This window comes from Herpailurus yagouaroundi, unplaced genomic scaffold, assembly GCF_014898765.1.
Source record: "Herpailurus yagouaroundi ecotype Mexico unplaced genomic scaffold, PumYag 248, whole genome shotgun sequence".
Classification (NCBI taxonomy): domain Eukaryota; kingdom Metazoa; phylum Chordata; class Mammalia; order Carnivora; family Felidae; genus Herpailurus; species Herpailurus yagouaroundi.
The window spans coordinates 5,400,743-5,417,130 of NW_024412465.1; the positions used below are offsets into that span (position 1 = coordinate 5,400,743).

The 16,388-nt window shown below is 55.1% G+C and overlaps 1 protein-coding gene across 1 annotated transcript in view; it reads left to right on the forward strand.

Annotated features, from left to right (window-relative positions):
• DHRSX (dehydrogenase/reductase X-linked) overlaps nucleotides 1-12,957 on the forward strand; it is a gene marked incomplete at its 5' end in the record, with an annotated part of 106,075 nt that extends 93,118 nt beyond the window's left edge. The window contains one exon of the mRNA XM_040460150.1: nucleotides 12,381-12,957. Coding sequence (XP_040316084.1) covers nucleotides 12,381-12,709 — 329 coding nt within the window. The remainder of the gene's footprint in view (nucleotides 1-12,380) is intronic.
• Nucleotides 12,958-16,388: the final 3,431 nt, after the last annotated feature.

Genomic DNA, 16,388 nt, shown 5'->3' on the forward strand with positions numbered 1-16,388 from the left:
AGGGCCACTGAGATCCAGGCAGGGCAGGGCCACTGAGATCCAGGAGGGACAGGACCTCTGAGATCCAGGAGGGGCAGGACCTCTGAGATCCGGGAGGGGGAGGGCCACTGAGATCCGGGAGGGGGAGGGCCACTGAGATCCAGGCAGGGCAGGGCCACTGAGATCCAGGAGGGACAGGACCTCTGAGATCCAGGAGGGGCAGGACCTCTGAGATCCGGGAGGGGGAGGGCCACTGAGACCCAGGAGGGGCAGAGCCACTGAGATCCAGGGGGCCTGGGCTGTGCTCCCTCCTGAGGCTCCAGGGGAGGGTCCTTCCTGCCTCTTCCAGCTTCTGGGGCTCCAGACATCCCTGGGCTTGTGGCCACGTCCCTCCCGTCTCTGTCTCTGTCTTCACGGGGCTTCTCCTCTGTGTCTGTGTCTCTCTTGTTGCCTCTCCTGTGAGGACACCTGTCATCAGATTCAGGGCCATCGTGATCTAGGATGGGCTCATCTCAGACCCTTCCCTTCATCACATTGGCAACGACTCTGTTTTCAAGCAACGTGCCCTTCACCCTACTGGGAGCTAGGACCTCCAAATGTGTTTTGGGGGCCAGGACCCAATTTAACCCACAGTTAATCAGTCCATATGAAGTGTTTGAAATCTTAGCTCTGTCCTCTTGGTCAGGAACATCTGGGTCACTTCTCGTTCTTTGCGGTTTCCAACGACGTGCCCGAAGAGCATCGACCGTGCATCTCCAGTGCTGTTTCCGTCCCAGGCTCTCTAGGGAACACCGTGGGCTCTGGCCTGAGAAGGTTCTAGAAGGTTCTCCCGTCTGCATGTTCCGGAGAATTCCATGGGCTTTCAAGGACAGTTTTACGCAGACATGGTTCAAGGGCTGAGAATGCCTCCGGCCTTTGCACCTTTGTTGATTCTGTGGCTGACGTCTGGTTTTTAATGGATTTTCAGTCTTCCGTTTGTGAAGCCAGATGAGGACTTAAGGTGCGAATATAATCCCATCCCCGCCCCTTCTTGGTGCCTCTCTTGAAAATGCTCTTACCTACTCTCTACGCAATTAGCTAATAGATGATATTGCCGGGTCATGTCTTACTTGCTATTTTCAGCGGCCACGTGGTTTTGCCAGTAAAGTTTTATTCACACACACACACACACTTGTTCATTTACGTGTTTTTTGTGTTTCAGCAGCAGAGCTGAGTAGTTATAGCAGAGACCAGATGGCGCAAGAAACCAGCAATATTTAATATCTGGCGCTTTCCAGAAAACTGGGAATCTAGTTGACTGGGATCCAGGGAGATGAGTGTGTCTTTGCTTTTGTTACCCTCAAGTGCCTTATTGGGATCACGTGGATCCTAGAGTGGAGGGTCCCCGGTTTCTAGAATGATTCTGCCCGTCGTTGACCGTTCATGTCCCCCACACCAGAGGATCCCATGCCGCAGGCACTTCACTGGGGACTTCTGTACTGATATTTACCCCAGAACCACAAATCCTCCTCTGTGCTCTCTCTGTCAAGCTGACATACTAACGTCCTGATGAAACTATCGGCCTTTGCAAGCTCTGTGGGTTTGCAGATTTTCACCTGGCTGGTTCCAACTCGGCTCTCAACGTTCTCTTTAACGCGGATCGCTTTCTTGAGGATTCCTCCCTCGCCCTGAGTCAGCGTTGACAGCTTGGTCCCTTCGAGGATTGTGGGTTTCGACAAGTGTTGGAATTAATGAAGACGGCCAGGGGAGCTCTTCTCGACGCCTGCCCGCCACGCGTGCCCCTGGTCTCATCCGAGCGCCTCTCGTGAACCGGCTGCACCCCACAGCTCCCGTCAGGGCTTCATTACCGCCCTTCCTTTTCCATCGGCCTTCCTGCCGACTCATCATCGGGTGTCTACTTCCTCCGGCAAAGGGACTTGGAAATATTGTCTCACACCAACAGAGCAGCCTCATTCGGCCTGCCCCAGACCCGGTTGGCAGCGCCCCGGGGACGCGTGGCGCAGTTCCTTGAGAAGAAGCAGGAGGCTGGCACGAGTCTGTCGGTCTCTACTTTCCCAGGCTCCGTATGAGTGTAGATGAAGCTTTTCAGCGGTCGTGAGACCCAGGGATGCCAGTGCCGATGCAGAAAATGCATCTGTCAGGTGTGGGGACCGTGGTGTTAGGACAGCAACCCCATGCACCTACCTCACTGCCTCAGGATCAGTGGGGACCATGAGGAAGCACGGTCCTCGGTGCCGGGTGCCTCTGGACCCCTGGGTGGGGCTTGTTTCAAACAATCCCAGGTCTGATTGGGGGTCTCCCCACAGTAGGTGGGTCTCCTATTCCAATGAAACAAATTGACAGCGTAGGATGTGGCCACGTCACCGCAGCATGTACGACTGGTGATGGCTGGTTCTCTTTAATATGCATTTGGATCAGCCGGTCATTGGGTCACTTGATTGCTTTTTGATGGATGTGTCGGGAGGGTGGCAGGTTGCATTAATCAACTCAAGGGCACACGTCCAGCCATCCTTCCCCCCTCGTTCAACAAGATTCAAGCACACTGTGATCACGGCCTTCAGTTGACCTTCTGTCGTGCTGTAGGGACCTACCGCCATTCGTCCTCCATCGTGGAATCAACCTGTGGTAGGATATTTCAGACGATCCAGGAGAGCCCAGCGCCATCACAGGGGTCCTCGTAAGGGAGAGGAGAGTGGGTCAGACTTGGAGAAAGAAGTGACAAGGAGGCAGACTCTCCCCTGGAACATCCAGGAAGAAGGCAGCCCCTGCCAACCCTCGGATTTTGGCCCACTGAGAAAAGCTTTACACTTGTAACCTTGTAGAATTTTGAGAGAATAGATCTGTGCTGTACTAAGCCACCAAGTTTGTGATAAATTCCTGGAAGTTTCACCTCCCTTGGGTCTCAGCTCTGAAGACCGTTCTCTTGTGTCTTTGCCAAGTATGTTGGCTTCACCTCCTTCCTCTGTAGAGCCGGTGGACAAGACCCGCCTCTCAGGTATATCCTGATTACATCAAGCCAGATGGGATCCCCCAGGAGGTGTGGAGCTGGGAGACAGTGCAGGATGTCCATTGAGACAGACTGAGGACATCTCAGGCAACCTTCCAGTGATGGAAGTCCCTTTGACCACCCGCCATCTTGACCCACTTTCTGCATCACACATAGCTCCAGCATTGTTCATCCTCCTTGGACCCTGGCCCAGTCTTCAACCCACCTTCCAAGGCTGCAAGCCCAGTCAAGCTTTCGCCTGCTACCCCCGACACTAGGGTAGACCACTGCCACCAGATTTCTCCTTTTGGCACTCATGAGAATGCTTGGAGTCAAAGCAAGGGATAGCTAGTTGAGTTCCCATCACAAGCCAATGGGCACCTTAGGATGTTAGCTCTGGATGCCAGTTGGGGAACGTCAGTGATGAGATGAGATCAGAGCCATCCACTTAGAGGCCATTGCATTGGTGCAGGGGGCACTGGATGTGCTCGAGAGGGAGAGAGGAAGGTCAAGACATCTTGACTGGTTGACTCTGGCATACGAAAGAGGACAGACTCAATGGTAGTTCCAGGGTTGCTGACTTAGGAAAGTGAGAGTAAGGGTGATTCCAGTCCAAGACACGGGGCGATGAGAAATGCCCAGGTGGTGATCTGGGAATGCTTGACCTTGAGGGGGTTAAGTAGGGTCTCTGGTTCCCCGTGTACCAAGCTGGGCTGCCGTGAATGTGCGTCTGTGGCTCAGAGGAGAGTCAGGTTTTCATTCCACAGACGAAGACATGAAAGGAGGTGAGAAATGAACCGTAGGCATGGGGGACGGGGAGGCAGATTCAGGACCAAGAGGGAGAGGGTTGGGGTCTATGGAAAAACCAAGACGTGGGCATTCAGCACGACCCCACCCTGACCCTCCCCCGCCCCCACCACCCACAATGCCCCTCGCTTGGGTAATTTGTTAATTCTGGATAATAACATCTGAAAAGATTGTGGTGAAAATCGCTAACGGAATATGTGTGAAAGCATTTCCAAAACTGTAAAGCCCTCTATAATTATGTGATTATAAGGCATTCATGTTTCCCTGCGGTTGTATTTAGCACGCTTTAAATCCCATCCTTATTTTGCTATTATTTTTTCAGGCATCTGTGCCCAACCGTCGACCCCACAGCCCCGGCCTCTTGTAAGCTACAGGGTGGTGGGGGTTGTTTTCAGAGTAGCTTTTCTCTGCCCCGAGAGCCAACAAAATATTGGTGAGCATTTAACAGACGTTTGCTGTACTGAATCGCACTGAAACAGTCTGTAGTTTCCATCCATGGCTTCACGCAGAGAAAACCTTTAACTATAAATACACAGAGCCCTCTTCCCTGGTCTCCCAGCGGGCGTCTGGTTCCCCAGCAACCCCCCTGCCCCTGATAAAAGCAACACGTTTCACTCTTGGGTTTGGTTTCACATTTTAGACATCTTCCAAGTCTTTAAGGATTATTTTCTTCTTTTTTTTTTTTTTTTTTTTACAAGCTGTAGATAAAATGGGGTATGTTGTTTATGCCAGAGGAAGCATTGTTTAGAGAACCTTCTTATCTATGCAGAAGGTGACTGATTTTTTCAGCACAGACTGCCCAGGAAACAGCACACTTCATCATTCTGGGAGTGAGCCAGAAAGCAGCTCATCTCCACTACAACTGCACGAGGGCGGGTAATCAGATTTTGGTGTTGCTTGAGGCCAGAGACAGAATGCAGGTGATGTGGGGCTTTCCGCATATCTGTCTTAATTAGGTCCTTCCCGATCTGCCTCCACGATGTGTATGATCACGGACCTGAGTCGCCAGTCAGTTTGAACACCGTTGCGTGCCTGGATCCCATCCTATCGATGGTTCTTTGGCGAATTAAGCTAAGGAGGGTCTGCCTCATTTACCCGTCCTGGTTGCGGCTGAACTTCTCTAGGACGTGAGTTCCATGACCGAATGAGCCAAAGGGTGATCCGGGGGACGAAGAAGAAGAAAGGATTAACAACGCTGGTCCCTGGGGATGAACATCCCCTAGCTTGAGCTCATGGGTCATGAAATGTCACCTACATCTTTACCCTCCAGGTACGGGTCGTAGAGGTCATAGGAGGGGAAGCCTTTTGACCTTGCCTTCTTCCCAACGTGGCGTCCACCACAGGAAAAGTTGAGTTAGCGAGGGAGGATCCCAGTGCAAGAGATCGCCAAGAGCGGGAGGGCTTTATTCTGCTGGCCCCATTAACAGTCGACCCACGTGGGCTTTCCTTGTCAAGGGTCAGGCATGGTGGCTCCCTGGGGCATCCAGCCTACAGCCTGGTGCCCAGCCAATGGCGGACCGCTCCACCGTGAGCCACAGGCACAGGATGTCAGGAAATAAGAGCTCAAAACGGAGAGAAGCAAAGGGGAGACGTGAGAGCGGAGGGGAGGTGACACCAGCTGTGCCTACCCTTGCCGCTGGGGTGTGCAGGGTTCTAGCTCAAAGAGATTCAGGACAAACCTTCCTTCGCCTTCGTGGTCTTCTCGTCACCTAGACCACGGCACCTTTCAAATGTAGAGCTTGGGGTTGGGGCATGTGTGCGTTCGCTCAGGTGGCAAAGTCCTCTTCCGGGAAGAGCACTGATCCCACCACGACCTCACTGCACCCTGATCACTTGCGAAAGACTCCACCTGCTAATACCGTCCCATCGAGGGTTGGGGCTTTCCCGTAAGGGTCTGGGGGGACGTGCGCATTCGGTCCAAACGGGGATGCCATCGCTTGCGGGACACATGGCTGAGAAGTTTCTGCCGATACCAGTCTTCCTTCCTACTCTGAGGTCCGTGGGGCCGAATCTGACCATGTCCTGCCCCGGACTCGTCATGTAGCAAATGAGTGAAGGTATAACCACCTGTTCCTTGAAAAAGGTGGGTGCACACAGGTCCTTCCTGAGATAGGAGCCACCTGCCGGGCCAGCTGTTCCTAGAGCCTTCCGCAGGGAACGTTCCAAGGCGGAGAGGAAAAATCATCTACTGAGTTGAATTAGGGTTCCCCAGGCTTCCACAACTAAGCACCACAGACTGGGTGTCCTAAACCACACACGTTCATTGTCTCCCTTGGATATCCAGGCAGGGCCGAGCCTGGGAGTCTGAGGTCCAGGCAGGGCCGAGCATGGGGGTCTGAGATCCAGGCAGGGCTGAGACTGGTGGTCTGAGGTCCAGGCAGGGCTGAGGCTTGGAGGCTGAGGTCCAGGCAGGGCTGAGGCTGGGAGTCTGAGATCCAGGCAAGGCTGAGGTTGGGGGTCTGAGATCCAGGCAGGGCCGAGGCCAAGAATCTGTGATCCAAGCAGGGCTGAGTCCGGGATGCTGAGATCCAGGCAGGGCTGAATTTGAGGGTCTGTGATCCGGGCAGGGTCGAGGCCGGGAATCTGAGATCCCGGCAGGGCTGGAGGTTAGGAGTCTGAGGTCCAGGCAGGGCCGAGCCTGGGGATTTGAGATCGAGGCAGGGCCGAGGCTGGGGGTCTGAGGTCCAGGCAGGTCTGAGCCTGGGGGTCTGAGATCCTGCTGGGGTTGAGCCTGGGGGTTTGAGGTCCAGGCATACCTGAGCCTGGGGGTCTGACATCCAGGCAGGCCCGAGGCGGGGGGTCTGAGGTCTATGTAGGGCCGAGGCTGGGGGTCTGACCCAGGTGTGGCCGAAGCCAGGAGTTTGAGATCCAGGCGTGGCTGACGTTGGGAGTCTGAGATCCAGGCAGGGCTGAGGTTGGAGGTCTGAGATCCATGCGGGGCCAAGGTTGGGGGACTGAAAACCAGGCAGATCTGAGCCTGGGTTTCTGAGAATAAGGCGGGGCCGAGGTTGGGAGTCTGAGATCCAGGAGCATCTAAAGCTAGGGTCTGAGATCCAGGCAGGGCCGAGGCTGTGGGTCTGAGATGCAGGCACGGTTGAGGTTGGGTGTTTGAGATCTAGGCAGGGCCGAGGCCAAGAGTCTGAGATCCAGGCAGGGTGGAGGCCAGGACGTTGAGATGCAGGCAGGGCCGAGGTTGGGGGTCTGAGAGCCAGGCAGGTCTGAGCCTGGGCGTCTGAGGCCCAGGTAGGGCTGAGGGTGGGGGTCTGAGATCCAGGCAAGACTGAAGCTGGGAGTCTGAGATACAAGCAGGGCCGAGGCAGGGAGTCAGATCCAGGCAGGGCTGAGCTGGGAGTCTGAGATCCAATCAAGGAAGAGGCTGGGGGTCTGAGATCCAGGCAGGGTCAAGGCGGGGGGTCTGAGGTACAGGCAGGGGTGAGGCTGGGGTCTGAGATCCAGGCAGGGCCGAGGTTGGGGGTCTGAGATCCACTCAGGGCTGAGGCTGGGTGTTTGAGGTCCAGGAGGGGCCCAAGGATAGGAGTCTGTGATCCAGGCAGGGCTGAGGCTGGGTCTGTGAGACCCAAGCAGGGCTGAGGCTGGGGGACTGATAGGCAGGCGGGGCCGAGATTGGGGGTCTGTGTTCCGGGCAGGGCTGAAGTCGGGGGTCTGAGATCCAGGTAGGGCCGAGGTTGAGGTTCTGAGATCAGGCAGAGTGGAGGCCGCGAGGCTGAGATCCAGGTGGGGCCAAGGCTGAAAGTCTTAGATCCAGGGAGGGTGGAGCCTCGGAACCTGATATCCAAACAGGCCCGAAGTTTGGGGTTGAGATCCAGGCAGGGCCAAGATTGGGGGTCTGGGATTCAGTCAGGCCCTAGGCTGGGGTTCTGTGATCCAGGCGGGACTTAGCCCAGGAGTCTGAGATCCAGGCGTGGCTGAAGTTGGGGGTCTGCCATGTAGGCAGGGTCGAGGCCGGGAGGCTGAGATCCCGGCAGGGCTGAGGCTGGGTGTCTGAGATCCAGGCAGGCCCGAGGCCGGGGGTCTGAGGTCCAGGCAGGGGTGAGTCTGGGAGTCAGGTCCAGGCAGGGCCAAGCCTAGGGGTCTGAGATCGAGGCAGGGCTGAGATTTGGGTTCTGAGATCAAGGCAGGGCTGAGGTTTGGGTTCTGAGATCCAGGTAAGACTGAGTATGGGAGTCTGAGATACAAGCAGGGCCTAGGCTGGGAGTCTGAGATTCAGGCAGGGGGGAGGCTGGGATCTGAGGTCCAGGCAGGGCTGAGGCTGGGTGTCAGAGGTCCAGCAGGGTCCCAAGGATGGGTGTCTGTGATCCAGGCAGGGCTGATGTTGGGTCTGTGAGATCCAGGCAGGGCTGAGCCTGGGGGTTTGAGATCCAGGCAGGGCTAAGGTCGGGGGTCTCAATTCCAAGCAGGGCCAAGGCTGGGAGTCTGAGAACCAGGCAGGGCTGAGGCTGAAAGTCTAAGTTCCAGGCAGGGCTGTGGCTGGGGGTCTGAGGTCCAGGCAGGACTGAGGCTGGGAGTCTGATGTCCAGGCCGGGCGAAGGCTGGGGGTCTGAGGTCCATGCAGGGTTGAACCTGGGGGTCTGAGATCCAGGCAGGGCTGAGGCCTGTGGTCTGAGATCCAGGTGAGGCTGAGTTTGGGGGTCTGAGATCCAGGCAGGGCCGAGGCTGAAAGTCAGAGATCCATGGAAGGCTGAGGCTGGGAGTCTGAGGTCCAGGCAGGGATGAGGCTGGGGCTCTGAAATCCCAGCAGGGCTGAGGCCTGTGGTCTGAGATCCAGGCAGGGCTGAGTTTGGGGGTCTGAGCTCAGGCAGGGCTGAGGCGGTGTGTGAGGTCCAGGAAGGGGCAGAGGCTTGTTCCTCCTCTGTCCTGTCTGTCTGCTCATCCTCTCTTCTTAGAAGGACCCCATCCCCTTGGGATCAGGCCCATCCTAACGACTCATTCTACCATAATCCCCCGTTTAAAGACCCACCTCCAAATCAAACGCATTTTGGGGGCCCGAGGGCAAGGGCTTCACCGTATGAGTTTTGGGGGGCGCAGATCAGCTGGCCTGAGGCTTGTGGCTTCCGCGGAGCCCCGTCCAGCTCAGCAGGAAGGCTGCTACACAGACAGAGGCTGGAGCTGGGCCCGGGGGACGCTCCCCCTGGTTACCCAGCTGTGCTGGCCGTCCCCCTGCCCGTGGCGTTTCCCGCTCTACGAGCCCCCTCGGGCTCAGAAGTCGTCTCCCTTGTGGTTCCTGTGTATCACTTGCAGTCATGTTTCTACTTTTGCCAAAAGCCTTTCACTCCCAAGGCGTCGCGCATTTCCCCTGATCCTCGTGTGGAAAAGCTAGTTGTATAATTTCTGTTTTCCACGTGAGGAAAGGGTCCTGGGAGGTGGTTGGTTTGGCGAAGGTCTCGCAGGGAACAGGTGGTGAGGCAGGAATTTGAACCCAGGTCCTGAGGCTCTGGGGTGTGTACTCATCCTCCAGGGCGTGCAGGTAAATCCCCAAAGGTTAAAATCAGGTGTGTGACGGCATGCGAGCTTGTGGGTGAGCACGTGTGTGTGCGTGTGGGCTAGTGTGTGTGCATGTGCCTGAATATGTGTGTGCTCACGTGAGCACGTGTGTATACGTGTGTGTGCATGTTTGAGTGTGTGAACGTGCGTGTGCACAAGTGTGTGCATGTGTGTGTGCATGTGGCCATGTGTGAGCACGTGTGTGCACATGTGAGGGTGTGCATGTGTATGTGTGTGTGCCTGTGGCCATGTGTGAGCACACGTGTGCATGTGGGCATGTGTGCGCACAGGTGAGTGTGCATGTGAGCAAGTGTGTGCACAAGTGGGTGTATGCATGTATGAGTATATGTGTGTGCATGTGACCATGTGTGAGCACGTGTGTGTGTGCGTGGGTGAGTGTGTGAGCACATGTGTGTGCACATGGATGAGTACGTGCAGGTGAGTGTGTGTGCACGTGACCATGTGTGTGCCTGTAAGCACGTGTGTGTACGTGTGTGTGTACTTGTACACACAGGTGCGTCTCCACACTTATCATGACACCCTCCGTCTCACGCGGACATGACCTATAATTGCTCTGATGGGTGATGATTACGATGTGATATGAGATAGAATGAGGAATAAATGAATAAAACCGTCTATTTCATGAGCTGTCAAAACGTTTAGGAATTAAAGAATACAAATGAAATCTCATTTCCGTCTTCATTATGAGCCCAAGGCTTTAAAATGTTCTACAAATGATCAGCGGTTGCTTTTTTAAGCCTAGCATCCATCATGTATTTAAGCCATGATAGTTGGGTAAGTGGATGTGATTAATTCTTGCCCCTTCGTGTGTCAGCAGAGCTGGCTGCCGGGGATGGCTTGGGTGACTGTGTGCATGTGCATGGGAGAGTATGTGTGTATAAATGTGTGCGCGGGTGTGTAAATATGAGCTTATGTGTCTGTATCAGAGTATGTGTGTGTGTGCGTGGGAATGGATGTGTGCGTGTGGGTACATGACTGTCCCCATGAGCATAGGTGTGTGCATGAGTATGTATGTGTGACTATGTGTGTGAAGGTATGTGTGGGAGTGTGAGTGCCTGTGTGTACATGTGAAAATACATATGAATACATGTGTGTGAGAACATATGCGTGTGCAGGTAAATATGTCTGTACATGACTTGCGTGCCTGCGAATGTATGTGCATATAAATGTGTGTACATGCGTGTGAGTATGAGTGTGTATAGAGTTGTGTGTGTGCGCATGGGAGTGTGTGTGCATGCGAGTGTGTGTGTGTGTATGGTTGTGTGTGCCTCTGGGAGTGTGTGTGTCTACGGGAGTGTGTGTGTGTACATGGGAGAGTGTGTGTTTATGAGAGTGTGTGTGCACATGGGGGTATGTGTCCATGGAAGTGTGTGTGTGCGTACATGGGAATGTGTGTGTGCGTGGAGTGTGTGTGTGTGTGTGCGCGTGCATGTGAGGGTGCATGCATGGGAGTGTGTGTGTTCACGTGGGAGTGTGTTTGTACCCCTGGGATTGTGTGTCTGTTCGTGGGAGTGTGTGCATGGCAGTGTGTGTGTCCATGGGAGTGTGTGCACGTGCATGCGAGTGTGTGTGTCCGTGGGGGTGTGCACATGTGGGAGTGTGTGTGTCTATGGGAGTGTTTGCACAGATGGGAGTGTGTGTGTCTGTGGGCGTGTGTGTGGGCGTCTGTGGGAATGTTTGTGTGCACGTGGGAGTATATGCGTGCATGCGAGTGTGTGCACATGCGTGGGAGTGTGTCCATGGGAGTGTGTGTGTCTGTGGGAGTGTGTACACGTGTGTGGGAGTGTGTGTGTGCTCATGGTGTGTGCACATGTGGGAGTGTGTTTGCACATGTGGGAGTGTGTGTGTGTGTCTTTGGGAGTGTGTGTGTGTGTATGTCTATGGGAGTGTGTGCGTATCTGTGGGGGGATGTGCACGTGGGAGTGTGTGTGCGTGCGTGGGAGTGTGTGTGCGCACATGGGAGTGTGTGTGCGTGTCCATGGGAGTGTGTGTGTGTCTGTGGGGGGGCGGTGTGCACGTGGGAGTGCGTGTGCGTGCGTGGGAGTGTGTGCATGGGAGTGTGTGTGTGTCTATGGGAGTGTGTGCCTATGGGAGTGTGTGCGTGTCTGTGGGGGGACGTGTGCACGTGGGAGTGTGTGCGCGTGCGTGGGGGGTGTGCGCACATGGGAGTATGTGCGCGTGCGTGGGAGTGTGTGCGTGTCTGTGGGGGGGTTGTGTGCACGTGGGACTGTGCGCGTGCGTGGGAGTGTGTGCGTGTCCGTGGGGGTGTGTGTGTGCACGTGGGAGTCTGTGTGTGTCTGTGGGAGTATGTGCGTGTCGCTGGGGGGGGTGTGTGCACGTGGGAGTGTGCGTGCGTGCGTGGGAGTGTGTGTGTCCGTGGGAGTGTGTGCGTGTGCATGGGAGTGTGTGTGCGTGTCTGTGGGAGTGTGTGCGTGTCCGTGGGGGGGGTGTGCACGTGGGAGTGTGTGCGCGTGCGTGGGAAGGCCCACCCCCGTGCAGATGAAGACGCACGTCCACCTTGTGAGGCCCGGAGGCCTCCCTTGGACGAGCAGGCTCGCAGGTCCCGTAAACGGGTTGACCGCGTTGGGTACGTTGTGTGTGCTTTGCACTGTGTTCTGACGACAGGGGAGGCCAGAGAAGGAGACTCATTAGGCAGAGAAAACGCATTTCCAAGACTATGTGGCATTTCCCGAAAAGCATCCGCCTCGCAGCAGACGCGTGTTGTTCTGGGGTCGGCTGTGTAGACCGACGGGGCCCGTGAGAAGGGTTGAGGGGCTGGGGCGGGCGATTTCCGCAAGTTTATTAAGCAACATAAGCGCTCCCCGCCCCCCGAAGCGCTCAGCCTGTCGTAAGCAGCTCAGGGGACGTTCTGTTGGCTTCTGGGCGCAGAATCACAGCCCCGAGGGTCCTGGGGTCACCACCATTTGCAGTGTCCTGAGGTCCCTTTGGGTCCCCTACCCCGCAGACCATGCCCACGTTGTGGCGTTGTGACGTTGCCGCGGTGCGCCAGATGCAGGGCTCAGCCCTCACGTGTCTTGTCTGCGTTCCCAGCTTCTCTTTGCACTTTGCTGTCCCCCTACGCGGTGACCGTTGCCCAGGAACGCTGCCACCCTCCCGCCCCCGCTGGAAACTCGCGTCTGTGGGGGCCCCAAGAATCCCGTGCCCTGTGCTCCCAAAGCTGACGCGTCCTGGCCTTCCCTCTCCCGGCAGACCCCAGATGAGGGAGCCTGGACCTCCGTCTACGCAGCAGTCACCCCGGACCTGGAAGGAATCGGAGGCCGCTACCTTTACAACGAGAAAGAGACCAAGTCTCTGACGGTCACATACGACCGAGATCTCCAGAGACAACTGTGGGCCACAAGTTGCCAGATGACCAGCATCCCTGACGTGACCCAAGACACCCTCTTGGGGTAACGGCCACATTGGGAAGACCTCGCCTCGGCCCGGCAAACGCAGGTCTGTGACCGATCCCCGTGTCTGCTTTTCCACAGCTGTTGCCTTCAGGGCTCTGTCCCCAACGGTCTCCTGTCTGCTGTCCTGCCTTTGCGGGAAATCGGGGAACAAAAGAAATATTGAGTGTGGCCTCCAAGTGGCCGTGAGCCACAAATTGTGTGGCAAGTTTCTCCCAAGTGCCAGGAACCATTAAATGCTGCCTAAGCCAAGTGTTCCATGTTTCTTGAGTAACACACGGCAGGGAGTAGTTTTGAGGAGACATGTTCCAAGTGACACAGGCACTTTGACACGAGCATGAAGCGTTGGGTCTCCAGAGGTTTCTGGGTCCCGTGAGTCCTTTGTTCTCCCACGCACCCACTATTCTGGACACTCAGCTTGGACTCCTGGGTCCCCAAGACAGAGAGACATGAGCCTTCCTCAGTCTGTTGGGGCCAGGTTGAGGTGGAAACCCATGGTCTACTCCACACTTTGACAATGACCCGGCCCCGGGTGCCACCTTCAGCCTGTAGGTCTGCTGACATGAGCTCAAGCCCATCGTCATGAGGATATGACCAATGCCAGTCAGGGATTCCGTAGAACAGGTGGGCGGACAGGGTCCTGGACGGCACTCCCCGTAGAGATCTGTAGGATGGGGAGGAAGAGAGGGGTCTGGACAGCTCTTCCCATGGGTTGTGTCCCCATGGGTTGTGTCCCTAACAGAATGTCTGTTAACGTTTCCACTGGCACCCTTCCTAGAGACATCTGCAGGACCCGGTTCATACTTAGTCCAGGAAACTAGACGAGGCATAATATGTGGTGCCCAGTCGTGGGTGGTGACCACCGTTCATCAGAGCCCAGCTGAGCCAGACATTTCCTTCTGGTTCCTTGCGTATCCGTAGGCACAGGCAGCTTGTCCACCAGGGACATGAGGGGTGGCACACGCAGTGGAGGTCAGGCAGACCTGGAAGGTCGTTGGGGTTGTGTCCAGTCGGTCTCTCTAGGAGGTGCAGTACGATCCGGTTCAAAAGATACCTGCACGTGCTACCCTCCCAGAACCTGTGAATGTGATGCTACTTGGAAAGATAATCTTTGGGAGGGAATTAGGACAAGCGGATCATCTTGGGTTCTCGACGCAGACCCAACGTGATTCAGAAGTTTCCTCTTCTGAAATAAGTACAGACAGATTTCATGACAAACGAGGAAGAGGTCATGTGACGATGGGGGCAGGGATTGGAGAGACTCAGCCACACACAGGGACTCCTGGAGCCCCCAGAAGGTGGAAGAGGCCAGAAGGATCTTCCCCGGGAGCCTCTGACCCTGCCCCGCCTGGCTCTCAAGAGCCCTACCCCGCCTGGGTCTCCAGAGCTGGGGGAAGGTGAACTCCTATGCTTCTAAGCCACCAACCAATTGATAGGAATTTGGAACCTGATAGAATCTGACGGAAATTGATAGGACCTCATACAGTTCCCGACGCTTCCGAATATCTCACGCACTCTACTGGGCAGGATCCTTGACTTTAGGGCTCTCCCTCACCCCCAGTCGGGCAAGGATGGCTCAGTCTTCCGTCTGAAGATGTCCTCAAATTCTAACAACGACAAGCTAGCCGTTGGAAATGCAATAGAAAGGACACTGTGTGTGTGCCTCTGGACTGCATTTCCAGACCAGTGACCGCAGGCTGGTCATCTCACTCTCCATTCCCTCAGTTGACAGAATCTCATGAAAGACTCAAACCCGATGTCAACTCCGGGCACATGCATTCTTTGGAACCACAGCCCGCAGCTCTTCCATTGTGGGGTTCACACTGGACACGGGGACAGGTGCTTTATAGTTCGCTGCTTGGATGTTCAGGGTGGATGGACTGGCGCCATGAGGTGTTCTCCTTCGGGAATGGAGCATCCCTTACTGGGAACTTAATAAAATGCAAAGGAATGTCTTTGCTCTGGTTTGGGAGACGTGAGAATGCCCGGGGTGAGTTCTCCATGTTTCCGTGGCCAAGGTGGTAAACCCTACAGAGACCTCCTTCTCAACAAAGATGCTGAAGATGCTTCTGAAGGTCCACTAAGGCTCGTGGGTTTTGGTTGCCCACTGGGGGAGCCTCTGAAAAGGATTGCTGGTCATCTCCAATTTCAACAGAATTCCAGAAGCAATTCCTCTGGATAGATCAGCATTTCTGTAGAGCTTCTGAAGGCATCTTCTTGATCTGCCAAGTTCAAGGACCGCCCCCCCTCCCCTGAGCCAGGCATATTTGAACTACAGCTTCCAGCCCTGGGTATCGGCACGCCCTCAGACTGCTCAGATATCCTACTAAAGCCCTAGACTCCGGACTAATGTCTTTTAGAACTAGAATCCCTTCCTTGATTAAACCAAGAGCGAGCTGTGCCTCATCTAGTATTCTGAACAGCCGGGAATTTGCACCACAAAACAGAATCTTGAGTTCGGGAAGGTGCCAACGTTGGAGCATTTATATGTCATCAGAGAACCTATTACAGCTTGAGGCCATTGTACACAAATGCCAGCGACCGTGTCCATGATCACAAAGGTACTTTCTGAGTCGAGGCTCAGGATGGCTCCTGGCCAAGCCGACATCTTCTGCCACTGAGATAACACACACGCCAGGATTTGACAGATGCCACAGTCCCCAAGCTGAGAAGACGCGCTTCACAAACAATTTGAACGTTGTAGGACCCTGGCCTCAGATTCCTCCTCCTTGTTACGTGACAGCCCTTATGTTTCTTTTCCTCCCTGGGAGAGACAGGGAAGAAAACAACAACATGGTTCTGGAGAAGGTAGCTTGTTCCCTCGACACCGGATCATAAAATTCCTCGGAGACATTTCCCAGAAGCTGGAGAAATCGTGCGGATCTCTGGGTGAGTAAAGCAGAATCCATGGCTTGGCAGGCACTGGAGGTCCTGGGTTTGAGCCTGTGGCTCACGTTAGGGGAGTGGACAGGGTCTCCGTGCACCCTCCAGGGTGACGACTTTCCATCCGCGGGCAAGACTCGATTCGGTAGTTGGGCTCATGATGTGTGTTTGTCTTCTCGTTAAAGAGGTTCTTTTCTTCCCTCGGTGTAGCAACAATGAGCTCTGTTTGGGTTCAGCAGCAGGAGGGACCACATCGTTCATTCATCTGTTCAGTCACTTAGTCAGTCAGTCAGTCAGTCAGTCCGTCATTGCTACAAGCCAGGTTCTGAGGAAACACAAGCTCACTCAAGTGACCAAAGGCTGGTCCGTGTAGTACACAAGCTCTGTCTAGATGCCAACTGGATATTGAGGATGTCTGTACCATGAACAGGTGGCATGGGCACCTCTCGTCTTGGCTATTAGGAAACACAACCAGAGAAGGTGCACTGGGCTCCCTCCAAGGAAGGAGGCGGGATTGGGGGGGAAGCTTCTTGGATTGGCCTATGGGTCAGGGAGGGCATTCCATGCTCATTTCCATTGGATCGGAGCTTTGGGAAGCATGAAGTCTTGCATTGGGTGCCATCATTAAGCCTTTGGGTCTCTGTGATGCATCGTCTACTGAATGATGATGCTGACACCCACCCTGTCTGCACCCAGCTTTGCTGAGAGAACAAGACCCATGTATGCAGTCTGCTTAAGACAAGTTCAGGAATAAATGTATGCCACCCATGTCTTTGCATCCAAAGTCTGGATTTGATTTG